A 25,370-nucleotide genomic window follows, 5' to 3' on the forward strand; every position below is an offset into this window, starting at 1 on the left:
TCCCGTTTCCCCGCAATATGGTACATCCCGTGTCACACACTTCCCTTCCGCGCATCGTTCTTCCCGCCCCCCGCCCATTATGGAAATTAGGGCGTCCCCTCCCTTTGCCCCCCTCCCCGGGGAGCACGTGTGCCATCCGGGTTCCTGTGGTGCCCCCCATCCCACCTCCAGGATGGTACATCCCGCCACTCACTTCCACCCCCTGCCCTGGGCGAACATGGTACATCCCACCCGCTCTGTCTCCGGGACCCGCCTGCCGAACCCCGGCTCCCCTCCCTCATGGTTTGTCCCACACCCCCCCATAGATGGTACCGCCCCCCCGCAAGTGGTACCTCCCAGCCCCGGACGGATGGTATGTCCCTGCCCCCGTAAATGGTACCGCCCGCCCCCCTCCCGGATGGTTTGTCCCGCCCCCTCCCCCCCTCCCTCCCCCCGTGGCTGGTTTCCGCGCGAAATCGTCTCCCGGCCCCTGGCTCCCGCCCGCCGCCCCCGATGCCGGCCCGGGCCGCCCCGCTGCCCCCCGCCCCGCTGCCCGCCGAGCTGCGCAGGCGGTGAGTGCCGGCCCCGCCTCCGGTCCGCGCCCGGTCCGAGCCCCCCCCTCCGCGCCCCCCGTCCGGTCCGCGTCCGGTCCGAGCCCCCCCCCCCTCCGCGCCCCCGTCCGGTCCGAGCCCCCCCCCTCCGCGCCCCCCCTCCGCGCCCCCGTCCGGTCCGAGCCACCCCCCCCGGTCCGCGCCCCCCGTCCGGTCCGAGCCCCCCCCTCCGCGCCCCCGTCCGGTCCGAGCCCCCCCCCCTCCGCGCCCCCGTCCGGTCCGCGCCCGGTCCGAGCCACCCCCCCCCTCCGCGCCACCGTCCGGTCCGAGCCCCCCCCCCGCGCCCCCGTCCGGTCCGAGCCCTCCCCCCCCTCCGCGCCCCCGTCCGGTCCGCGTCCGGTCCGAGCCCCCCCCCTCCGCGCCCCCGTCCGGTCCGCGTCCGGTCCGAGCCACCCCCCCCTCCGCGCCCCCGTCCGGTCCGAGCCCCCCCCTCCGCGCCCCCGTCCAGTCCGAGCCCCCCCCCCTCCGCGCCCCCGTCCGGTCCGCGTCCGGTCCGAGCCACCCCCCCCCTCCGCGCCCCCGTCCGGTCCGAGCCCCCCCCTCCGCGCCCCCGTCCGGTCCGCGTCCGGTCCGAGCCACCCCCCCCCTCCGCGCCCCCGTCCGGTCCGAGCCCCCCCCCTCCGCGCCCCCGTCCGGTCCGCGCCCCCCCCCCCCCCGGTCCGCGCCCCTGTCCGGTCCGCGCCCCTGTCCGGTCCGAGCCCCCCCCCGCCGGTCCGCGCCCCTGTCCGGTCCGAGCCCCCCCCCCCCCGGTCCGCGCCCCTGTCCGGTCCGAGCCCCCCCCCCCCCCGGTCCGCGCCCCTGTCCGGTCCGAGCCCCCCCCCCCTCCGCGCCCCCGTCCGGTCCCCCGGTCCGCGTCCGGTCGGAGCCCCCCGCCCTCCGCGCCCCCGTCCGGTCGGAGCCCCCCGCCCTCCGCGCCCTCGTCCGGTCCGAGCCCCCCCCTCCGCGCCCCCGTCCGCGCCCGCGCCCGGTCCGAGCCACGCCCCCCCCCTCCGCGCCCTCGTCCGGTCCGAGCCCCCCCCCTCCGCGCCCCCGTCCGGTCCGCGCCCGGTCCGAGACACCCCCTTCCGCACCCCTGTCCGGTCCGAGACACCCCCCGCGCGCCCCCGTCCATTCCCCCGACCCCCGTCCGGTCCGAGACACCCCCCCGTGCGCCCCCTGTCTGGTCCAAGGCACCCCCCCACGTCCCCGTCTGGTCCGAGCTGCCCCCTGTCCGGTCCCCGTCCGGTCCGAGACACACAACCCCCCCCCATGCACCCCCTGTCCGGTCTGAGCTGCCCCTTGTCCGGTCCCCGTCCGGTCCGAGCTGCCCCCTGTCCGGTCCCCGTCCGGTCCGAGACACACAACCCCCCCCCATGCACCCCCTGTCCGGTCTGAGCTGCCCCTTGTCCGGTCCCCGTCCGGTCCGAGCTGCCCCTTGTCCGGTCCCCGTCCGGTCCGAGCTGCCCCTTGTCCAGTCCCCGTCCGGTCCAAGCTGCCCCTTGTCCGGTCCCCATCCGGTCCGAGACACCCTGGTCTGCCCCCCCGTCCGGTCCGAGCTGCCCCCTGTCCGGTCCCCGTCCGGTCCGAGCTGCCCCCTGTCCGGTCCCCGTCCGGTCCGAGCTGCCCCTTGTCCGGTCCCCGTCCGGTCCGAGCTGCCCCTTGTCCGGTCCCCGTCCGGTCCGAGACACCCTGGTCTGCCCCCCCGTCCGGTCCGAGCCGCCCCCCGTCCGGTCCGAGCCGCCCCCTGTCCGGTCCGAGCCACACACTGTGGGGACCAGATTCCAATGGGGGACCCCCGCACCCACCCCGGTCTGAGACACCTCGCGCCCCCGACTGGTCTCCGTCCGGTCTGAGACACACACACACCCCGTGCCCCTGTCCGGTCCGAGCCACCCCCCCATGCGCTCCCCGTCTGGTCCGAGCCACCCTCCCTCCGGTCCCCCGGTCCAAGCCCCCGTCCGGTCCGAGCCCCCTGCACCCCTGGTCCGGTACCCCCGGTCTGAGCTGGTCCCCCCCCCATCCGGTCCAAGGCCCCCTGGACCCCCATACAGTTCCCGTCTGGTCCGAGGCCCCACATCTGGTCCGAGACACCCCATCCGCACCCGCCATCCTGTCCGCGCGGTCTGTGACCCCACCACGCACCCCCTATCTGGTCCGAGGCACCCCCGTCCAGTCCCCCCGGTCCTAGACACCCCCCCAGTGCCCCTGTCTGGTCCCCACCGTCCGAGACACCCCCTGCACCTCCCTGTCCGGTCCTCCCCCAGTCTAAGTGCCCCCCGGTCCGAGACCCCTCTCCTCCAGTCCCCGCCCGTGCGGCCACCCTAGTCAGGTTCTCCCCCACAGACCCCGCACATTGAGGTCTGATTCCCCCCTCAAGAGGGCAGTGGCCCCCTACAGACCGGTGCTGTGGGGAGGCTATTGGGGGGCTGGGGGTTCCCCCATTGGAGTCTGGTCCCCACAAACTTAGGCCACCCCTTGGGCTAGTGCATGGGGTGAGCCCTGCTGAGCTTTGCCCCCTGCGGCTGACAGACCCCGGGTTGGGGGGCCGGGTGTGTTTGCCCCCAGGGGCTGAGCCCCGGCCTGGGAGGGGGGAGCGGAGGCGGGGAGGGAAGCATGTGTCTCCCCCGAATGGGGTCCCCAATCACGTGGGGTGGCACGTCCCCCTGGGCTACGTCAGGGGGTCTTAGGAGTTATTTTATCTGGCCCTGCCTCCCTGCACCTTGTCCTGTGCTTGGGGCCCCCTGTCCTGCTGGGAGCCCCAGAGCCTATAACGGTGGATCCAGGAAATGGGAGGGGGGGTTAGACCCCATCCCGTTTTCCCCACCCCTGTATGGCACCAGGCTGCTTTGTCTTTCTCCTTCCCAGCACCGCGTCCCCCACACACGCAGCTGTTTAGGACAGGAAGTGAAGGAGAGCCCAGCATCCGATCAGAACGTGGGGGGCATGTGGTTGGGGGGCAGCAGGCAGCTGCCTGTGCTGTGCAGGAGGCCAGGGTAGGTGATCCTCCAGCTGCCCATGGACACCCATCCTTCTGCAAATGACGTGCCACGGGCCGGGCAGGACCGCCCTGCCCTCCATTACGGCGCCTCTGGGCTGCCTGGGGCTCCCTGCTGCTCTGGCCAGGCCAATCTGCTCCCAAAGGAAATGTACCCTCCTGCCCGTCTGCAATTAACCTTCCTCGTTATTACCACCCTCACCCCTTAGGCAACTGCCTTTGTCTTGGCACGACCCTGATTCAGCAGGGGGCGGATCTGATATATGGGGCAGCCCCTTGGCGCCAAGAACCTGTTTCCTGTTAGCTGTTCGGCCTGACGGGGCAGAAGTCTGCTGGCTCTAGTGTATCCAAGGCCCTATAAAGCTCTTTTTATTTTCCCCAGGCCATTAGGGGAGAGGAGAGGGAACCAAAGAAAGTCCAGAAAACGCTCCCGCTCCCTCTCTGCACCCCCACCAAACAAGTAGGCATGGGGCTGAGTGGTTTAGAATTGCAGGTTGTTACTTCCTGAGATCAGAGACTCTGTTTTCCCCTTTGGGAGGGTCTGCCTGTGTGCAGGATATTAACTGCCCAGGCGGGTGTGTTCTGCTCTGGATCTGGGGTCAGACTGGACGCTCGTTCATTAAAATAAATGACTTCTCTTGATGCTGGTCAGATCCGCTGTGCTTCTCCTAGGCCCCTTAAATCTGCTTCCCTTTGTCACTCTCTGGGGCCCCAATCCTGCTGTCCAATCCACCCCTGCCTGTGTGCGGCTCTGGTTGCAGACTGGAGGGTGTGTGGTGGGGGTACAATATTCTAGTTAGCAAACCAGGCCAGGGATGTGCAATTAACATCAGCGGTGGCTGCAGAAGAGGGAATCTGTTTCCTTCTTAATTTTGCGTCGAGCTGCTTGCGGCCCGACCTCCTGTCTGGAAGAACGTAACTCTCCTGTTTTCCTCTGCAGCGAGCAGTAGCAGGGCCTGTGGCGGCGATTGTGTGTAGCACGTGGCGTGTGTGCACTTCCTGTGAGAATTTAACCCAGGTCCCTCACTGCTATTGTCCGTTCCGCTCGGCTTCTGTCTCCCCCCTTGTTCTTGCGGTGCCTCGTGCTTAGTAGAAGAGGAGACGGTTCAGAGGACTGCGTATGCTGGTCTTGTTGCTTCGCCAGCAGGCCACAAAGCGATCCAGGTGCACTCGGTGAATTGTGGGGGGGCTGCGCTGGCCCAGTTGTGACTCTTGGGTTAAAGGTTTGCTGTCCAGAGCAAACTGAGCCCGCTGAGCATGGCTGTGCAACCCTGAGAACAACCTTCCCTATCAATAGTGGGAGCAATTTTCCGAAGTATCTGGGAAGGGAGCAGAAATGTTGGAGTCAGACCCTTAACTAAAAAGATGGATCACAGGCAGCCTGAAGCTACTTTCCTCTGTTTAGCTACGGTGCCATTGGTCCGTCCTCCCCCCTCCCCTTAAAATACTGGTTAACGAAGCAAAGGGAATCGGGACTAGTTGCCTACAGTTAAGAGAAGCTGCAGGAAGAATGCGTAGTGAGGCTTTGCGAGGTGTGTGGGGGGAAATGAATGGCTTTGATTCCTGGTACTGCTGCTTAGCCTGGTGCTTTCAAAGCCCCTGTGCTTATGAGGCCTTTCGTTTGCATTCTGCTGTGGGGGGGGGGGCTGGGGCGCCTTAGTGGGAGCAACAGCCAGCTGGCTTTCTTAGCAACTCAAACCATGGAGCGGGCACTGAGAGAAACTGACAGGCACTCAGTTACTCATGGTCTAGTAACAGTCCCTGTAACTTAAAGAAAACCCTGCCATACAATGCGCCGTGGGTGGGGCGCTGAAGCTGAAACAGTACCCTGAGGGCGCTGGATTGCGAGTCATCCAGAGCTTGCTGTAGGTGCACATGAGGTGAAGTTAGGGAGACAGGCTAGCTGCAGTGTCAGTAAATGCAGGATGGGCTTGGGTGGTGGGACCCCGCCACATGACGTGCCCAGAACCAGGAATAAACGCCCCATGTCTGCGTCTACGGGTCTTGTCGCTGAGCAGTAGTGTTCTGCAGGACGCGGGCCAGCCCTAGGTAACCAGGGAGTGGCTCTTGGCGGCGGTGCTCTGGGACGCTTCCAAGGGGCGAGATTGTTCCTCAATGGGGTTGGGGAATTATGCCATTCCCTGGTGTAGCTGCCCCTGTCCAGTCGTGTTCTTGCATGTGTATGTGACAGAAGCAATCCAAAGTTCGGGGAGGTTTGCGTGTCCTTCTGCAAGGCCTGTTTGTGCATGTGGAGGGAATGCTGGGGCACTGCTGAATTGCGGCTCCTCTCCTGGAAATGGTCTTTCCTTTGTTTTTGCTAATGGCTCCTGATAAGCCTCTCCCCTGTCTGGGCAGAGACCTGGTGTCTCCATTTCATTTCATTTGAACTCTGTGTGCGCCTGTAATGAGTCATTGACCTTAGGAATTAACTCTTAATTGATGAAAGGACAGCCAATGGCATTGCTTGGCAACTGATGCCCGGGCAGCAGCTAGAGGCGAAAGAGGAGAGTTGGGGTTGAAATACACATTGTGCTGAGCCGTCCATTTGAAGGTTGCGAAGAACTGGCTGGGCCAGGGACCGGAGGCTGTTTCTGGCGTCTCTGGTGCGAAGGAATGTCCTGTAGGGTCAGTTGGTGGCCGGTGAGTGTATGGCTAAAGTCATCGCTGTTCTCCCTCCTCTAGAAAGTCACCATTGTTCCGGAAATCCGTGTCTTGTCACGGGCTCCATGCATCGTATTGAGAGAGACCCCTCTCTGCTCTGAAGCACTAAAAGGATTTCTTCTATCCCCAGCTTGGCTCTGGCTCAGACGGAGAGCTTTCCCCAAGGGCCAGACGCTATCCTGCGTCCGTTCTGCTCTGTCCAGGCCCGTATCTGAGCCTCATCGCCACAGCGTCCACACAGCCAGGCTTGCCGAGGCAGGAGGAAGTGCTCCGACGGGGTCTCCTGAGTGTGTTCTCCTCTAGAGCATGGCCAAGGGATTTCTGATCCTTTGCCCTTAGCTGTTGGGTTTTGTGCAGTCCTTGGCAAGAGCTGCGATAAGGCGAGGCCTTGGCAGTGAGTCACGGCGTGGTCAGGGACGCAGCGATGTTGTCAGAGCATTGGGACAGCTATGTAAATAGTGAGATATCCATGCAGACCTGGAGCCAAAGCATGGCCCTCCGGTGCAGCATTCCCAGAGCGTTAGAAGAGTATCTCGGTGACAGATGCATATACCTTGTCCGTCGTGGGGCCTCACTCGCTGGATGGAAGTCTTGTGGCAGCCTTTGCTGCTTAGAACCAGGTCTGCCACATCTCATAAAGGAGAGGGTGATGAGACACCCCTTGCATTGGAGATTAGCGAGCATCCCGGGAGGCCAAGCCCCTTTCCCTTGCTTTTGTGTGGGCAGCTGAAGGGACCTTTCCATTTGTTGCTTGAGCTGGGATTTTCCCAGAAGCCAAGGGAAGTGAGGCATTGCAATCCCAGCCCTAGAATTTACTATCGCTCTTTGTTTTGCAGGGGAAAAGTTTGAAAAGCGGCTTAGACTCTCTAAGTTGTTCCGAGCCCTAACAGCTTTCCAAGAGATGCTGGCTTCCAAGGGCTCTGAAGTCACGTAGTGGCTTTTGAAAACTGTCCGCAAGCCGGTATCTGTTGAGCTTGCACTTCCAGTGTCACCATCCACTATGCCAGAGACCTTTCCCATCCCTTTCCTGCAGTGGGAGGCCATAGAAACTGTACCCCTTCCCCTGTTTCTAGTTGGGGACGCAAAGGAAATGTCCCAATGGTTACCTTGTTGCGTTGCAAGTGGGGAAAGAAACTATAACAAGTCACAATTCTCTTGCAGGCTCCAAGACTTGGAGAAGGAGGAAGATGGGCTGAGTGAGAAGGTAAGGTTCTCTTTCGATTCTTGGTGCACTGCCCATTTCTGCTGATCAACGCGTTTCCAAAGAGGCACCCACACTTTTATGGACTGTCTTGAATTGTAACTTTCATGAAAGGGGCTTTTGGTACTGCGCACACATGGCTTTTATTCTGGTGCTGCTCCCCAGTGCCCTTCTGTACAACAGTATTCCTGCTCTGCAGCCACGCAGTGGGTATTTCATAAGGTGTTTCTGTCCTCCTGAATTTGCCTGTGTATCTTAGTCAGGCCTGCCAAGCAGTGTTAATTTGCAGAAGTGACTTCAGTGGAGTTTAGCTGATTTCTCAGCTGTATCCTGCATACTTGGCCCAAGAGTCATGTCCTCTCTGAAGTCTGGCTTAAAAGTGTGATTCATTGGTGTGGCATGGCAGCTTCTGGGGCCTCAGTTGCATTGTCTGTTTGTATTACAGAAGGTCCCAGAGGCGCAACTGAGGTCAGGCCCTTTGTGCCTGGTGCTGCACAGACATAGTGAGAGAGGGTCCCTGCCCTGGGTCGCAACAAGGGTTTGGCTAGTCAGGCCTAGCGGTCAGGGCTGGTTTCGGAGACCAGGGGCCTATGTCAAGGGTCAGACCCGGGGCTGGCGCCTAAGAGTGCTAGCCGGAGTTCAGGACTGGGGTCAGGGTCCAAGTACTGATGCCAGCGGGTGGCAAGGAAGCCAGAGATGGAGGAGAAAAGTCAGGGTCCGAGTTCAAGTACCAAAACCTGGGGGCAAAGGTGATGTTAGAGTCCAAGTACCAAAGCCAGGGCTCGGGACCGGAGTCCCAAGTTCAGTAGTGGAAGCCGAGGGTCCTGCTCGTTGCACGGCTGCTTCCTGGAACTCCCCCGGACCAATCGGTACTGCAAGGGAAGCTGTCAGTCTGGTCTTCCGAGGCGGTATTTCCTGTAGTCTTCATCTCTGCAAGGTCCATGTGGTCATGTCCACAAGCAGATGGTGGCTGCCAGGTGGTGACATGGAGGCGCTGGCCTTCCTGCATCCCGCAGACCTGGGTTCTAGTCCCATCCCTGCAGAGCCTCGCACCTTGAAGAGCTCAGTCTAAGTAGACAAGGGCTGGGAGGGGAAGAGACTTGCCCAATGGCACCCAGCAGGTCAGTGGCAGGGCTAGGAAGAGAACCCAGGTGTCCTGAGTCCCAGGCCCATGCCCTCCCAGCTGGGTCGTACTGCTCACCCTGCCCTCGTACTGAAAATCAGCGTGATAAATGCCCCATTGCTGGGGGGCTGGCTCTGGAGTCCAACTTAATAAGGAGCTAGGAAAACTTGGTGAGAAGGGAAGCCGCCGATTGCCCCACCGGAGCAGAGCGGTGAACGCTGCAGACTTGTTTCAGTAAGAGCCTCTCTCGCTCATCCGCTCCCGGCTCCTCAGATACATGCTCCTGCAGTGAGGTCATAGCCTGTATTTATTCTATCAGTCCGTTTCCATAGAAACTGCTGTCATGTCACAAACTGGGCTTCGTGACTTCACTACAGAGCTGGGTAAGAGGAGGCTGGAAACTCGGCCTGCACCATTAATCCTGGGGATGCGCCACAGTGGCAAGAAGCTTGTAGGGGGCGGGAGGGTTCCCAGGAGGCTCAGATGAGGGTCGACATGCCCCAGGGCAGGGTGGATTTCGCAAAGGCGTGGCTGAGCAGAGAATATGCTGCCCACAGGTTGCGTCTGGAGGCTGCATTGGTAATGATCTCTGCATTAGGGATATTGCAGCTGTAAACCCCTGAGCAAGAGTAAATATTATTGGGATAACCAGGTGTTCTGGAAGGGCCATAAACGCTGCTGCTCAGAGCGTAGGTTTGGACCTCTTAACTACTGGGGTCAGGAGGGGAACCCCCCCCCTTACTGTCTCTCCCAGGGCTTCATGCACCATCTTCTGGCACAGCTGGTGCTGGCCTCTGCTCTGGCCCAGCCTAGCAACTCCTCTGGCAATATTGCTATGAAACACCAAGGCTGCTCTCCGCTATTGTAGTGAAGGAGGGTGTCCCTGCATACGGCAGTAAGGCAGCCCAGTTCTCAGTAATAGGCTGGCTCCTTCTCTTCCACCATGAGCTTCGGGTCGCAGAAGCTGCGTGTGCCCAGAAGGAAAGGCATGGGAGCAACCGGTGTCTGTGCGGCTGGGGGAACTGGCCGCAAGCTGGTTGCTTGTAGCACACGCTCCTGCTCCTTGTCCCCTCAGGAGTGCGTGAAGGAGAAGCTGAGTCTGGTCCATGGCTTCCTACAAGCAGATGCACAGAATCAGCTGAGTGACCTCGAGACCAAGCTGCACAGAGAGGAGCTGTCGGAGGTGGGGCATTGAACACAGCTTCTCTTCCTTCCATGTGTGTGCGTGCGTACACGCACCCCTGCCTGCCTGCATACATGGGAAGGAGGGACCAAGACATAGGCGCTCAAGGTTCCTGCCTGGGGGCCCTGGCTTCTGTAGTCAAGTGATGGCTCAGAATCTCTGATTTTATTTAAAAAAAAAAAAAAAAGGTAGATAAACCTGAAAATATGAACCGAGTATAACAGATGTCTGTCTGAGTCTGCAGGCAGCCTGAAACAGCCAATAGCTACAAGGAGTGTGAATTGCCCCATTCATCTTAACTCTGAAGCCTGCTGCCACCCAAGCAGGGGCAGGACCGCGGCCTGTGGCCAGGGTGGGGTATGTGTTGGATTCAGCCCTTGGAGGGCCAAAGGGTAACTGGGGAGCTTTGTGGTAGTCCTGTGTTGTAACTGTGCCTTGCTCCTGTAGGAGGGGTACCTGGCCAGGGTGAAAGCCTTGCTCAGCAAAGAGCTGTCCGTGGAGAATGGGGACGCCTCAGCGCTCGGCCAGAAATCCAACGGGTGCTCTGAGAATGGCGCCTACGGCAGTGACGAGGACTCAGAGAGAGCTGGTCACGAGGGGGAAGAGGACAGCGCTATGGAGACGGAGGAAGCTGTGGCATCCTCCTCGTCATCGGCAACCATGTCAAAAACCCGCAAAGCCAGGAGGAGCAAATCCAATGGCGAGAACAAAAGTAATGAGCTGGCATTGTGCTGCCCTAGCAACCGAGACAGGGTCTGCGGGTTCTGCCCCTCGAGCCTCGCTTCGCAGTGGAGTTCCCTTGCTGATTCAGGGCAGCCTTACTGAATCCTTTCTAGACCCTCAGCTGAGATGGGGCTGCCCCTCACCCAACGCTCCTCAGTGCTTCACCTGAGTACGACTGGCTCACCACTTCCCTTGGGGAGGCTTAGAGGGAATGGCTTGGCTAGCAAACTCCCCTTTGTGGCTGCCTGGGCGGGATGGCCAGCTAGTTTGCATGCTCGCCGCGCCCCTTGGGAGCTCTTCCTTGGGCTCATGTAAAAGCCTGCTTGGCTGTAGGCACCTCTCGGTGTAGAAGTGGGTACAAATTTCTCCTTGGCATCCAATAGCAACCTCACCCCACTTGCTGTACCCTGCTGCAATGCAGAGGGTCAGACTCCTGGGGGCAAGAGACATGCTGCCCTGTAATGTTTGGTTTCATAACCTCCTGGTCTTGCTCTGTTCACTCCTAAAGCAAATAAAAAATAAGCAGAAATCTCTGTTGCGCAGGAGCTTTGGAAGCAAACTGCTCCGATTAAATGCTGGGTGGTATATTGCCAGAGCTCTTTAGCACAGCAGAGGCGCTTATCCCTGCCAGTTAAAGAATGGGAGGCGGGCAGGAGCTGTGCTCCGGTTTGATGTGTCGGAAGGAATGTGGCATAGCCGCATTTCTCCACTTGGGCACAGGGGAGTGCTCGAGCACATGGCGCAGGAATGGCTGGTGTCAGACGTTGATGGCCAAATTCTCAGCTTTGCTGAGGCCCTTCTGTGCGGCTCTGGCTTCAGAGCAGGTGGAAGCAGACCTCTAGTATCCCCCCTGCGCACAGGGTCCTCCCTGGTTGGTGTGGAGCTGGTATCTGTCCAGTTCCCAGAGGTGGGGGCTGGTTGGGGGCATGGCTGGAGTGCACAGCCCTGTGACTATTCTGTCCATCCCCGGGGCCCGTGGGAAGCAAAGTGTGAGCTAGAACAGCCTCGAGGTGGGGAGTGACCCAAATCTGCTGCTGCCCCATAGGCTGGTATGGAGTAAAGGAAAATCGGGCCCTCAGGGTCGTTGGTGAGTATGCTTGAGTGACGCAGGGCCTGGGCTTTTCTCGAGCTATGAATGACAACAGTTCTTCTCCCTGCAAAGTAATGATTGCTCTTTTTCTTCGGACAGAATCCCCAGCCAGCTCAAGAGTTACCCGGAGCTCTGGCAGGCAACCAACCATCCTCGCCCTGTTTTCCAAAGGGTCAGTACATCCTGCAGCTCCTGGTTGTGCAATCCTGGTGCAGCTGGACTTTCACAAGCGATTTTTGTTGGTTTTGAGATGTATACGTGTTTTTTTAATCTCTTAACAGTTCATTGGCGTCCTCCCTCTTCTTCGTTATTCTCTTTGCATGGTGGCTCATTGAGTAGTTGGTACGAGTTCTTGTGAAAGATTCCCAGTGGGCTAACAAGGTGGATCCTAATATTTGCAGGTCCATGACAATCTAACAGCCTCTAATTTGCACATCCTGTAACCAGCAGGGGAATGACCTGAAGCTCAGAAAGGGACACCTCACCCAACAGATTCTCAAGATATCTTAGCACAGTGGGGTCCCAGTCCTCGATGGGCACGTCTCTAATACACCCAGTGTGCAGTGCCTGACACCCCAGGGTCCTGGTCCATGGCTGGGGTGATGGTAATATCAGCTGATAAATGTTTCATTTTGATAGACTAAGTTACGTTTATTAGGGTGAGAAGGAAGCTGATGTTCTCTCTATGAAGGTCAGAGGTGTGGTGTGGGCTAGTGGGTAGGTCTCCGGGCTGGGACTTGGCAGAACTGGCTTATGTCCTGGCTCTTCCACTGGTCAAAGTCACCTCCCCTCTCTGCCTCTTTCCCCTCCTACCCATTGTCTGTGTAGATTGTTGAGTGTGTTTGGGCAGGAATTGTCTCATGTATTCGTGTAGAGCTTGGGCCAGTGCGGCCCCGATTTTAGATGCTACTAAAATGCAAACAGTTAAGAAAACCAAGGTGTAGTGGATCAGAACAGCTTAGCTGTAGCTTGTTCCACGATCAGTTTTGTAACAGCAGCTGCTGCTATTGGCAGTGCCTAGACAGCCCATTAAAGCTCCTTTCACAAACTTCAGGCAGACTGTGCTGTTTGGGTCTATTTTGCCATGGTCTTCTCTGAAAAGCCATTTGCTCCTTTCAAAGAATTGATCTTTCTGTTGGTTTTCACCTTTAAATCCAACAGATCCAACAAACGCAAATCGGATGAGGTGAACGGAGAAGTGAAGCAGGAAACGAATCCAGAAAAGGAGGAAGAAGAGCTAGAAGAGAGGGTACGTCTGGTGCATGTTTGAAAACAAATTCTTAAACAGACATCTCATTAGGCTGTCAAGGAAGAATAGTCAGGCATATTATTTCTGCTGCGACTCCCATTTCCTTAGTTTGTAAAGCTGATGGGCTCTTACATGCATTTCTTTCTTTTACCTCTACTTCAAGGAGCAAGATGAAAAGAGAATTAAAATTGAAACCAAAGAAGGGTAAGAGCAGCTAAAATTTCTTTAATCGGGTGTTAGAATGTTCTGGCTTGTGTGTGCATGGACTAGATGACCTCTCGAGGTCCCTTCCAGTGCTACGATCTGTGTATGTGCGTGTGTGTTTCTCTTTGCAGAAGTTTGTCACGGGGTCTGTTGTGGCAAAAGACCAAACAAAAAATCAAAAAGATTTCTCGCTGAGTTTTCGTGTTCGTGTTGGACTTCATCACCCTAAACGTGGGGAGGCAGAGAAAATGCTAAAGAAATGGAAGCAATTTAGTGTCTGAAAGAAAAAATGTTACTCTGATAGTTTACTAATTTATAAAGCGTCTGAAAATAGAGATGAGTGATTGGGTCTGGCTCCGTGAATCCCTTTTTTGTGCTTCCAGCTGTGAAGTGTTGCTGTGAAAGGGCCTCATGGGGACCGTTTTCAGCAATGCCCAGGTGTCCTGTTAAGCAGGAAACTTCGGGCTTGTCTGTATGCAAAAGTTGTATTTCTTTGTGCCTCAGTTTCCCTGTCTACATACTGATGATGATGAGATTGAGCTGTTTAGTAAAGTGCTTTGAGATCTGCGGATGCAAAGCACTCAAGAAGAGCGAGGGATTATTATTATTTAACTCTACGGGTATAGTTAAAGCGGTACAGCAGCCCCCTCCCCAAGCGTGAATGCGGTATTCTGGCATAGCTTTCCTTGTACGGGGATTGTTTACACTGGTGTAAAGGCTTGCCTGCACTTGGAAACCAGCCGGAACATCTCTCTGTGTGGATGGTTTTATTCCAGAATAAGAGTGCCTTTTTCCGGTTTAATCTGCTTTCAAAGTGGGCTAAGCGGAACCAGAAAAAGGGCTTCTTCTGCTTCCTGGGCCGAGGGCTGGCATGCTGGAATCTGTGAGCGGATGGTGTGTGAGGAGTTCAGTGCTTTCCTGTAGCACAAAACCGCTTCAGCTAGAACGGGACATTTGTTTTGTGGGGCATCGGCAATGAAACGTTTGCGTGTATTCAGGTCTCTCGAACAGCTGAGAGCACTAGGTGTGCGGGTGGTGGAATAGCCTCGGTTGGCTTTTTTGCCCTATACCTTCATTCCTTGTCTTGATGTATTTTGTGCCCAGGTCTGAGATAAAAGAGGAAGCTACGCAGGTTAAAACCGCACCGCCTGCTAAAGTAAGTGGTTTTCCCTGTTCTTGTCAGCACTTGGGCCCTGTCCGAGCACTGCTGACAGCTTTTCGACTGCCCGGAGTGGCAGCGAGTCCAGAAAAAATACTCCCTAGCGCACATGTCACTCACGGCTCCGCGTGATCTTTAAATGCAGCATTTACAGCACAAACAAAACGTACCAAGAGGGCATGTGTGTGTTGTCGGTGCAGCGAGCCCTTCCTCATGCCACGCCTGGCCAGGTCAGAGAAGTTGCTAAACACCTGGTCCTAGACACCGTGTGAGGCGCTGGGGACTGTTTTACTGCTCCAGATTCCTGGTAGATAAGGACTGGCCGTCAGCGTGGGAACATATAGTGATTCTTACGGAGGGCTGAGACTGGTAAATGGCAGAACTGTTAATGGGGAAAGCTCCTGATGTCTTGTGGTGTTTCCCTTGCAGACCACTCCTCCCAAGTGTGTTGACTGCAGACAGTACCTGGACGATCCCGATCTCAAGTTCTTCCAGGGGGATCCCGACAATGCGGTAAGCGGCTCGTCGCTTGGGTTTAGAAACGTGGCCATGCCGCTGGGCGTGCGGGTCCAACGTGCCCCTCTCTCTTTCTCAGCTGGAGGAGCCGGAGATGCTGACGGATGAGCGCTTGTCCATTTTCGATGCCAACGAAGACGGGTTTGAAAGTTACGAGGATTTGCCCCAGCACAAAGTGACCTCCTTCAGGTAAAGGCTTCTTGCGCTGTTGCAGCATCAGTAGTTTGGCAGTGCTGCGTTTGTAACCCCTGGGGCAAATCAGACCCCTGGGGAGGGGCGGCGCGCGCTCTCTTCTGCACAACGTGGAGAGGCTTTGTTCTGCCCTGAGCACTACTCTGGACGGTGAGACTGCTTCCCCGGGCATGTAGCCTGGAGCTTGGTTCACGGGCCTGCAGTTCCTGCTTGGTCAAGGGAAGCGTGTTCGACACAGGATGTGTAAATGCAGAGCTGTTTGCAGGGAGCCCTGGGTGCTGGTTTAGGCTGAATATTAAGTGTGACATCCTTGAGGTGTTGAACAGCGAGCAATCGGGAAACCTCCTTTCTCTTCTCTCGCACAGCGTCTACGACAAAAAGGGTCACTTGTGCCCGTTTGACACCGGCCTCATAGAGAGGAATATAGAACTGTACTTCAGTGGTGCTGTGAAACCGATATACGACGACAACCCTTGTCTAGATGGTAAGTGTCTTTCGGCGCAGAGCTGGGGGCAGACACCGGCCTGCCTGGCACCCTGGGACTTTCTCAGTCTGTGTCCTGAGGATCAGTCCAAAGGCCTTTGTGCTGTCAGTGGAGTCCTGGCAGAGCGAGGAACAACCTCTCCTCTCAGGTGACGTTGCTCGCGCTGGGTTACTGCCGTGGAGGACGTTGCTCGGTTATGCTTGGGGTGGGGTCCACATGGCAGGGCTGATTCTGAACAGAAGTTCAACAGCCTGTTAATGGCAAGTGTTTTAAAAGCAGCTGTCCTCTGATCTGGGCCAGTAACTCAGTGTGAGGGCCTGGTTCCCCAGGGATCTGCAGTGGGTGCAGTTCGCTCCCATGGTGAGCCGGTCGCACTTCTCACCCACTCTGCTCTGGTGCCAAGGGCTGCATGGTGTGCGGCAATGGAGAATCTGGCCTCTGGGCAGCAAAATCCGAACCCTTGTGGTGTGTTCCTGGGTGGGGGTGGGTGGGTGTATGTGTGAGAGAGAGAGAGAGAGAAAGAAACATCCTTGCTCTTCCCCGCTCAGGTGGTGTCCGAGCCAAGAAACTGGGTCCCATAAACGCTTGGTGGATCACTGGGTTTGACGGAGGAGAAAGAGCCTTGATTGGCTTCACTACAGGTAGATCCGCAAACTGGGGGTTGTCAGGGGGCTTCTCCCTTGCGGGGCTGGTGAGATCCCTGTGTTCTGAGGGTTAAAGACTCGAGTACCCATGAGGGTACGAAGCTGTGGGGTGGGGAGTGGGAGCCAAGGCACTCGATAACCACCGAAGCGGGTTGCTGCAAATTAATTGCTGATGCTGGGGGGTCCCTCCTGTTACGCGAGCCACGCAATGCTGATTTTACTCTGGGCTTGTCCATACGCAGCTGCCCCAGTGTAACTTGAGAGGGGTTTTTAACTCTTGCCAAAGATCATGTGGATGCTCCCGATTAGGAACAGGGTGATGCTAAACAGAGCTAAGCCACTCTTGAATTGAAGTGTGCATAGATGCTTGCGGGACTGACAGGACTCTGCTCCTGAGAGTCCTTTACACTTTTCCCGTCGCACGTTCCTTAGCTTATTTGGGCCTTTCAGCTGTTTGCTAACCTGTTCCGTAAAGCCCCTGCGGTCACTGTCTCTGGCAATCTCTCTCTGCTTCAGCCTTTGCGGATTACATTCTCATGGATCCCAGCGAGGAATACGCTCCCACCTTTGCGTTAATGCAGGAGAAGATCTACATGAGTAAAATAGTTGTGGAATTCCTCCAGAACAATCCCGATGTCAGCTATGAGGACTTGCTGAACAAGATCGAGGTGAGACATGGCCTGCCCGTCCTCTGACTCGCAGGGTCTCACCGTTAGGTTCCCAGCCCCCGGGGCACTGCGGACAGGAGCCGAGGGGTCACGGCCGTGTAAATGGCAGGGTGTGCTTGGCGAAGTGACAGAAAGATTCCAGGATGTGTCCTGCTATGGGAACTGCTGGACTAGTTGACTCTGAACTCTTGGGCCTTTGACACTGTCTGTCCTAGGGTGTGTCCATCTGCTCCTCCCCCTTGAACGGGGTGTGGGTGAGAGGCGAGGAGATGGACTTTTATTCTACTTGTGGTTTGTCTCTCTTTACTAACCCCTCTGGCGGGTGGCGCTCTGCCTCCGGTTCTTACCCTCTGCTCCACCGTACGGTGAGGGTGAATGCCGCTTGTCCGCACAGCTCTCCTACAAGGCCTCGGCCGTGCTCAGGCCTAGTCTGAGAGCTGATGTGACCTGTGGTGTTGCCCTATCCCCACTGCATGAGGGTGACACTGGGCCTCGCGGAGAGAGTGAGAGGCCTGCCTTTTCAGTCGCTATTGGCGAGTTTGGGGGTCCGCCCTGAGTGGCCTGCGCCCCTGCGTCTGAGAACCAGGGACCCGAGGCGCTGGCTACCTGTGAAAACGTCCGTGCCGTTGCGCGTAGAGCTGCAGTGCTCTCGGGTGCTGTATGTGGGGATGTCCCATGACCCTCCGCTGCGTCTCTCCAGACAACGGTGCCGCCCGCTGGGCTGAACTTCAACCGCTTCACGGAGGACTCTCTGCTGCGGCATGCCCAGTTTGTGGTGGAGCAGGTGGAGAGCTACGACGAGGCCGGAGACAGCGACGAGCCGCCCGTCCTCATCACGCCCTGCATGAGAGACCTGATTAAACTCGCGGGGGTCACCCTGGGGAAGAGGTAGGCGGGTGGGAGCACAGCGAGGCGTCCTCCAGCTGCTGCCACCCTTGGCCCATGCTCTGTTGGGGCTTATGCAGGCACTGCATCTCAGGCCTTGCCTCGGCCCAGCGCTATTCCACTTTGAATTCACGCCCTACCTTGTTCCGGGGTAACTTCCCTGTCTCTAGACAGACCCTCAGGGATCTATATGCCTGCGCGGGGTGAGTTGCCGTAAGGGGCTTGGTTAGAAAGGAGAAATACTCAGCTTCCTAAGCCAGTCTAGTCTGGTGCAAAGAAAATCCCCTCTGCGTTGCTGTTTAGGGAGCCAGGGCGGTCTGGTGGTTAAAACAATGGGCCGGGACCCAGGAGTCCTGGTGTCCATTCCCAGCCCTGCCACCGGCCCCCCCATGCAACCCTGCATCTCTGGGCCTCAGTTCCCCATGCGATCCTTCTGTCATCAGTCTGGATTGTGCGGACCCTCTCTTATGAGTGCGTTTTCAGTGCCTGTTAGGGGCTTTTACTGCCAAGCCAACAGTTACAACACGGTTTATCACGAGATGCTGTAGCATGTATTGTGCCGGCTTGCTGCAGCTGGCAGAAGTGTGCGGGAGTGTGTGTGTGAGGAGAGTGGTCAGTGGCGTTGCACGTAGCCAGAATTTTTCTGTCCCGGTCTGTGGCGGGAGGGGGTAATGCCACCAGTGTGGGACCCTGCTGCAGAGGATAGTGTCTGAGCTGCTCTCCGTTCCAGGCGAGCCGCGAGGAGACAGGCCATTCGGCATCCCACCAAGATAGACAAGGACAAAGGGCCCACCAAGGCCACCACAACCAAGCTGGTGTACCTGATCTTCGACACCTTCTTCTCGGAGCAGATCGAGAAGAACGAGAGAGAGGAAGACAAGGAGAACACCATGAAGCGCCGGCGTTGCGGCGTGTGTGAGGTAACCAGCAGGTTGGGTCAGAGCTGAGCTGTGTCTGACCCCTGGCTTTGGGACTCTGGATGCTGGGAATCAGTCTTGTCTAGCTCTGGGGAGAGTGCTGGGGAATGGGCAAGGCTGGCTGGCTTCCCTCTGCCCCTTGGGCTGTGTGGCTGGCTGGAAGTGGTGCCCCGAGGGGAAAGGCTTAGCGGGGTGAAGTTCCCCTTTCTGGGGGCAAAGCGTCCATTTCCCTGCAGCCTGAGAAATGGCAGCATGCTAAGGGCGAGAATTGTCTGGGGAAAGGAAGGAAGCTGTGCTGTGTCAGGGCAGGCTCTGCTGCACTTTCAGGGTGGCCAAGCAATTTTCCTTCAGGCCTGGTTCTCCCGGAGGCCCCTTTGGCACCTCCTAAGCCAGACAGGGCTGCTCCGTGGCAGGAGGATACTAAGGAGCAACATGTGGCTCTCCCTCTTGGCTCCAAAGCCTCTTCTAGTCAATGTGAGTCTTTCCACGGGTTTTGCTCATGCCCACAGTCTCCTGTTGGCTGTGGTCAGGAGCAAGCCATGACGGAGCTGAGCTCCTGCTTCCTCTTGAGAGCGCCACGTCCTCGGGGACAAGTTACTCCTACGGCTCCTCCACCGTTCACAGGCACTCAGCCTTCTCCTTTCTCTCCTCCTCCTGCAGGTTTGTCAGCAGCCCGAGTGTGGGAAGTGCAAAGCCTGCCAGAACATGATCAAGTTTGGCGGTAGTGGCCGGAGCAAACAGGCCTGCCTGCAGAGGAGGTAACTGTCCCAGAAGGTGGTTCTGAGCGCCTGGGGGCAGTGCAGAGCCCAGGGGTATAGGTGCTTGGGGCCAAGCAGGGGGTTCCTCTACTCCTGGGGGCAGTGGACTTGACTGTGCAGGGAGTCAGCAGTCTCCTGGCAGGAAAGAATCAAGAGCTGATCCTGTCTGGTCATTCCAATCCCGGGTAGTATCAGAGGAGGGGCCCGTCTGGTCTGGTCTCCTGTCTCCAGCAGGGCCAGCACCGGCTGTGTCAGACAATAGTGCAAGATCCCCTGCAGCAGACAGCGATGGGATAACCTGCCCCTGGGGGAAATTCCCTCCCGACCCCCAGTCACTAGAGTTCAGCTCATGCCCTGAATCACTAGAGTTTATGGCCCTTCCAAAATGCTCGGTAGTTTGAGAGCTTTCCCGGTGTAAGTCTGGATACTCGTTAGCCATTCAAATGTGCTCTCATTACATTGAACCCGCTGTGCTCTGTGTCGATGTGACGAAGGGATGTAATACGCACGCTAATCTCGGTGACAGGTCCTTTCTGTATCAAGCCAGACCAGACCCAGATAGTGATGTGTATGTAAAACCGGAACAGAAGGGAGTGAAATTCCCTCCTCTCCCACTTCAGAACTGGCAGTGGACTGAGTGGGGCAGGGAGGGGACAATCTGCCCGTCTCCAAAGGGGGTGAGCGTGGAGGACGCAGCAGACTTGCTTCGGCAGCGTGTCACAGTGCGGGCTGGGCTGGAGCTGGGAATAATGGTTGGAGTCTCGGGGTGCGGGGGTGGAATCTGGGGCTGCAGCAGCATCTCCGACGGGAGACGGTGGAAGCCCCGGTGTTGGGATGGGCTGGACAAAGCACTGGGGAGCCTGTTGAAGGAGCCGACCCTGCCCTGGCAAGCTGTGAGGACCGAGTGTGTGGCCCAAGAAGGCCCTGTCAGTCACCAGGTGCACGGACTGTCACTCCCACCCTAGGTGCCCCAATCTGGCCGTCCGAGAAGCAGATGAAGACGAGGAGGTGGACGATAACATTCCCGAAATGCCGTCACCTAAAAAAATGCTACAGGGAAGGAAGAAGAAGCAGAATAAAAGCAGGATTTCCTGGGTGGGCGAGCCAATCAAGGTAGGGCTGGAGGAGACGTCTCACTGGCAATGCATGTTTCCACCCCAGTAACAGGGCTCGTTGTCTGGCATCGATGTCGTGAGCAGATCTCCCCAGCGGGTGTACCCTAGGCTTGTGGTAACCTGCCAGCTGGGAAACTGCAGGGTTCTCGCTGGTGCCCCATTGCTGGGCCTTTAACTCAGCACTGACAAACAGCCCTCACTTTCCTGCTTTCCTTGATCGACGTGGATCTGCTGCCCTGTGTGTTTGCGCAGCTAACGCCACTTGCATGCTGCTTAGGGAAGGTGCAGAGAGAGCCGACATGCAGGTCTAATGCCTTTTCTCTGTGACGAGCGCGAGAGCGTTTGCGATGTACGGGCCGCCTGGGGGAATTGTGGCTTTTTAGCTGCACCTCTTTTGTCCACGCTAGTATGTTTGTTTTGCCAGCACACTGTACTGGGAGCAGATTTGAGTGGGAGTTTGTGGGCCTGTCAAGGTTAACCCTAAATCTGAACCTTTCCTTGTCTCTGCGAGGCTCAAGGCCTTTAAAACCTAGCGTCACGCAGGAAGTGTCGAGTCCCTGTTGTTTGCAGGCTGGGGTGGTGGCTTGCGTGATGGTTGGGCTGTAGCCAAGGAGTAGCTACAATGCGGGGGCCAGAACCCCCTGTCTCTGGGAACAGATGAGGCTCAGGGTTCATGGCTTCTCCAGCCCCACCAGCCAGGAGCTCTGCTGCGGTCATAGCGGGGATGCTCAGTGAGGCTGCCTAGAGCGGAAGGCTAATGAAAGCCCTCCACCTCCCTCAAACGCGCATGCGATGGCTGCCCTCATGGCCAGCACACCAGGGACTGAGCCAGGGACCTCTATAGCTAAAAGCAGGAGCTGCTGGAGCCAGAGCGCTAAGGCTCCTTAGCCGGGGCTGTCCACTCATAGGCTCTGTGGGAGGGCATGGAGAGGGGCCCGTAGCACGCTCACCCTTGGGTTCCAGGCGCTGTCCAGCAGGGAGGGGGAGGGTCTCTAGCTACATGCCACGAGAGAAATGAGAAAACACTGGGTAATGGGGTTTCTGCCGGTTTTAATAACCAGCCTTTGTCCGCAGCGCGACGGGAAGAAGGACTATTATCAGAAGGTGTGCATTGATTCCGAGACCCTGGAGGTGGGGGACTGCGTGTCCGTCAGCCCCGACGAGCCCTCCAAGCCTCTGTACCTAGCCAGGTTTGTGGCGGTCCGGGGATGAACGTGCAGTATGTGCCGGAAGGGGCCGGTGCGTGTCCTGCAGCAATCACACAGGGGTGTTTCCTGCATTGATTTTGGGGGGTCCCTGTCTGAGTGGGGCTGTTTCTGCTGTTACTGATTTGTGCGATGGTGGGTCCTACAGGCCCCAGCCTAGAACAGGGTCCCCTTGTGCTGGCAGCTGCATGTATGGACATGTGGTAAGAGACCTGCCCCGAGGAGCTCGGTCTAAATACACGGGACAGACAGGTGGGAGGGGAAACCCAGGCTCTGATAAGGGAGGTGACTTGCCCACGGTCATCCAGCAGGGCAGTGGCAGAGTTGGGAAGAGAACCCAGGTCTCCGGAGTCCCAGTCCAGAGCTCTCCCCTGAACCTTCTCTGCCTGGGGTCTTGTTAGCCCCGGCCTGCTCAGGGTGAAGCTTTTGTAGTCCGTCCAGCGATTAGGAAAGCTTCTTTCCCTTGGAAGCCTGGGGGTGGTGCTAAAACATAAGCCCTTCCCTTGCAGAGTCACTGCGCTGTGGGAAGACAGCAGTGGGCAAATGTTCCATGCCCACTGGTTCTGCCAGGGCATCGACACTGTCCTGGGAAAGACCTCGGACTCATTGGAGCTCTTCCTGGTGGACGAGTGCGAAGACATGCAGCTGTCCTACATCCACGGCAAAGTGAACGTCGTCTACAAGGCTCCCTCGGAGAACTGGGCCTTGGAGGTGGGTGGTGCCGTCCTCTTGGCGGGCCTCCTGTGGGAAAGCTAGCCTAGCGGGAGAGCTCTGCGTGGATCGGTACCGAATGTAGGCAAGCAGGGCCTAGTTTGTTTATCTTGGGGCATCTGCAAGTGGCAAATGCTTCAAGTGCACTGCTGGTCATTGAGCTAGTGTCCCCTTGTATAATTCCTGCTTGGAGAAAACAGCTGTCTGATGAAACTGACTAGATTGCTTGTGTCCTAGTGGCTCTCAGTGGCCCCAGATGAGGTCGAGGTGCTGTATGCCCAGCCAGTGAGAGATGGTCCCTCTTCTGAGGAGCTTGCAGTGTAAACAGATGAGAGAGATGAAGGGTAGGAGGGGAAACAGAGGCACAGAGAGAGGAAGTGCCTTGCCGAATGGCACGCAGCAGGGAATAGAACCCAGGCGTCCTGGCTCCTCTCGTTCTCGGAATTCTACACAGGCTCCGTTTGTGTAACTTCCTTCAGAGAAGTTTGCAAGGGGAAAGGTTCTTCCCTTCTCCCACGTGTGATGCTACTTTTGGTTGTTAAGTATCCTGGGTATGTCACAAGGTTCTGTCTGGCGGCGGGATCCGGCCAGCTGCTCGACCCCTGGCTGCGGGGCCCCTACAGTTTGTCTTTCCCCACAGGGGGGGCTGGACATGGAGATTAAGATGGTGGAAGACGATGGCAGAACCTATTTCTACCAAATGTGGTATGATCAAGAGTATGCCAGGTTCGAGTCTCCTCCAAAGACCCAGCCCTCGGAAGACAACAAGTACAAGTGAGTGCGTGAGGCTGGCTGGCTGGCAGGAGCTTCTAGCTGGGCTGGAGCAAAAGGCTCCATCTTCTCTCTGGAGATGGGTTTAGATTCACCTGAGCTCTGGTTTATCTGTACTCGGTTTATTGCCCAGCTGAAGGCAGGCAGATTTTGCTCATGGAGAGTAGCTTCAAAAGAACTGGGGTGAACTGGCTGGTTCCTGTTTTCTCTGCTCAGCTCAGCGGTCTGGGGGACTGTGCTAACAGTAACTTGGAGTTTATTGGAAGAATGTTGTGGGCTAATACACAGGGAAAGAATGATTTTATCTAGTAGTATTTTCAACTTCTCTCTTGGCTCAAATAGGAGTGCTGATTAAATCACTCTCCCTCTCCCCCTCCCCCCCACCCCCCAACAACTCTCCCCCACAGCAGTTTGTTTAAGCCCGTGGGGGATATGTGTGAAAACCAGCAGGTGTGGTGCTTGTCTTGCAGGGATCAGGCCCCCATTGTGTTAGGTGCTGTGTATACAACAGAGGCAGCCCCTGCCCCCAAGAGCTTGGAGGCCAAACAAATGGCAATTTACAGCAGATGGGCCCATGCAACCTCTGCTCGTGGTCCAGCCGCCTTTTGCATCCAGCTCCAAGCTCTCTCCTTTCCCCACAGGTTCTGTATGAGCTGCGCTCGCTTGGACGAGGTGAGGCAGAAGGAAATACTCAAAGTCATGGAGCCTCAAGAAGAGGTGGACGGGAAGATGTTTTACGGCCTGGCGACAAAGAACGGAGTGCAGTACAGGATAGGAGATGGCGTCTTCCTGCTGCCAGAGGCTTTCTCCTTCAGGTTGGTTCTTGCCAAGTGAGCAGGGGGTGTCCCTTCTCAGCAGGGTTTATTCACAGCCCCCATGGCAGAGTCATCTTCAGTATCTCCCATAACGGAGAACACGCCAGTCTGCTTCAGCTATAAATTAAGTACCAAACAAGCCAGTTGTAAATGGATTCCTAGATTTTTAAGACCAGAATGGACTGTGATGATCATCTGGTCCGACCTCCCGCAGAGATCCTTCCCTGAGTTTGGGCTAGAGCAGTCTCTACAGAAAGAAACTTGGTCTTGATTTAAGAGCATATGTGATGGAATATCCACCCTGTCCTTGGGCAAGTTGTTCCCATGGTTAATCGCCCTCCCTGTTTAAAAAAACAAATTTGCACCTTAGTTCTAGTCTGACTTTTGTCTGGATTCAACTTTTGGCCGCTGGGTCTCATTCTGCCTTTTTTTACTAGACTAAGGAGCCCTCCACTGTCCTAATCTCTCCCCAAGTAGCCACTTGTAGCCTGGGATCAGGTCACCTCTTAATCTTTTCTTGGGTAAACTCCATAGGTTGAGCTTCTTTAGTTGGCTTATGGATGTATAAACCCACTACAATTGCAGGGTGAGTTGGAATAAAATTTCTTTTGGGGGCAGGGGGATATAGTAGCCAGACACGGTGCTGGTTTGGCTGACACTCGGGTAACCTGGTTCTGTAGACTGACTGGCACAAGTCTTGCACCTTCCTGTGAAGCACCTGGTCAGAGACGGGACGCTGGGCTAGAGAGCGTGCTGCACCTGAGACACGCTGGCAATTCAGGAGACGCGTATCCCGGCAGCATCGGGGCTTTGCCGCGCCTCAGAAAATGCAGGGGCCGCACATGCAGGGGATCGCGTACCTCCCTGCTGCAGGCAGGCTCTCTGCCTTGTCGGAGGGGCTCCTGAATTGGAGAACAGCCCCCTGGTTCAGAAAGCAGAGTCGCTGCCAGGCCGGGGGCGCTTCGGGGGGTTGCGTTGGGTTGTCCCCTGAAGGGTGGGTCGGTGGGCAGCCCGGGCGTCCGTGTTAGCACCTCTTACCCCCTGCTCCGCTCCCCCCCACCCCAGCATGAAGCTGGCCAGCCCAGCCAAGCGCCCCAAGAAGGAGGCGGTGGATGAGGAGCTGTACCCAGAGCACTACCGCAAGTCCTCCGAGTACATCAAGGGCAGCAACCAGGACGCCCCGGAGCCATACCGCGTGGGCCGCATCAAGGAGATCTTTTGCAGCATGCGCAGCAATGGCAAGCCCAACGAAGCCGACATCAAGCTTCGGCTCTACAAGTTCTACAGGTGAGCTGGGGCTGGGCGCGGGCGGAGCCTCCGTAAGGTCCGTTTGGGGAGGAGCCGCAGGAGCAGGGGCCTTCTCCACCCTGTCCCCAAAGCAAAGCCAGTGTGCCGCGCAGACAAAGGGGAACTTTCCCTGGGGTCCGTCTGCACTCAGCTAGGAGGCTGCTCCCTAGCTCGGCCAGACAGACGCGCTAGCTCTGCGGCCAGGGATAGCTTGGGCGGGCGGCTGCCCGCGTCCAAACCTCCCC

The 25,370-nt window shown here is 57.4% G+C and overlaps 1 protein-coding gene across 8 annotated transcripts in view; it reads left to right on the forward strand.

The window, feature by feature from the left end:
- The first annotated feature begins 296 nt into the window (after positions 1-296).
- The window catches only part of DNMT1 (DNA methyltransferase 1), a 32,974-nt gene continuing 7,900 nt past the window's right edge, over positions 297-25,370 (forward strand). For 2 of the 8 annotated variants that reach the window (XM_073319025.1, XM_073319028.1), the window contains exons 1-22: positions 452-551; positions 7,387-7,429; positions 9,625-9,732; positions 10,180-10,444; positions 11,645-11,717; positions 12,707-12,794; positions 12,958-12,998; positions 14,103-14,154; positions 14,587-14,670; positions 14,753-14,862; positions 15,231-15,349; positions 15,898-15,990; positions 16,510-16,661; positions 17,362-17,549; positions 18,277-18,466; positions 19,124-19,221; positions 20,187-20,334; positions 21,411-21,526; positions 22,051-22,252; positions 22,893-23,026; positions 23,665-23,838; positions 24,904-25,125. In XM_073319025.1, coding sequence (XP_073175126.1) covers positions 493-551; positions 7,387-7,429; positions 9,625-9,732; positions 10,180-10,444; positions 11,645-11,717; positions 12,707-12,794; positions 12,958-12,998; positions 14,103-14,154; positions 14,587-14,670; positions 14,753-14,862; positions 15,231-15,349; positions 15,898-15,990; positions 16,510-16,661; positions 17,362-17,549; positions 18,277-18,466; positions 19,124-19,221; positions 20,187-20,334; positions 21,411-21,526; positions 22,051-22,252; positions 22,893-23,026; positions 23,665-23,838; positions 24,904-25,125 — 2,759 coding nt within the window. In that variant the 5' untranslated portion in view covers positions 452-492. Of the gene's footprint in view, positions 353-451; positions 552-3,487; positions 3,563-4,577; positions 4,729-7,386; positions 7,430-9,624; positions 9,733-10,179; positions 10,445-11,644; positions 11,718-12,706; positions 12,795-12,957; positions 12,999-14,102; positions 14,155-14,586; positions 14,671-14,752; positions 14,863-15,230; positions 15,350-15,897; positions 15,991-16,509; positions 16,662-17,361; positions 17,550-18,276; positions 18,467-19,123; positions 19,222-20,186; positions 20,335-21,410; positions 21,527-22,050; positions 22,253-22,892; positions 23,027-23,664; positions 23,839-24,903; positions 25,126-25,370 lie in introns of those variants that run through there. The other 6 variants (XM_073319026.1, XM_073319022.1, XM_073319020.1 and 3 more) reach the window with 6 other exon arrangements.

Source organism: Lepidochelys kempii, chromosome 20 (assembly GCF_965140265.1).
Source record: "Lepidochelys kempii isolate rLepKem1 chromosome 20, rLepKem1.hap2, whole genome shotgun sequence".
NCBI classification, from domain to species: domain Eukaryota; kingdom Metazoa; phylum Chordata; order Testudines; family Cheloniidae; genus Lepidochelys; species Lepidochelys kempii.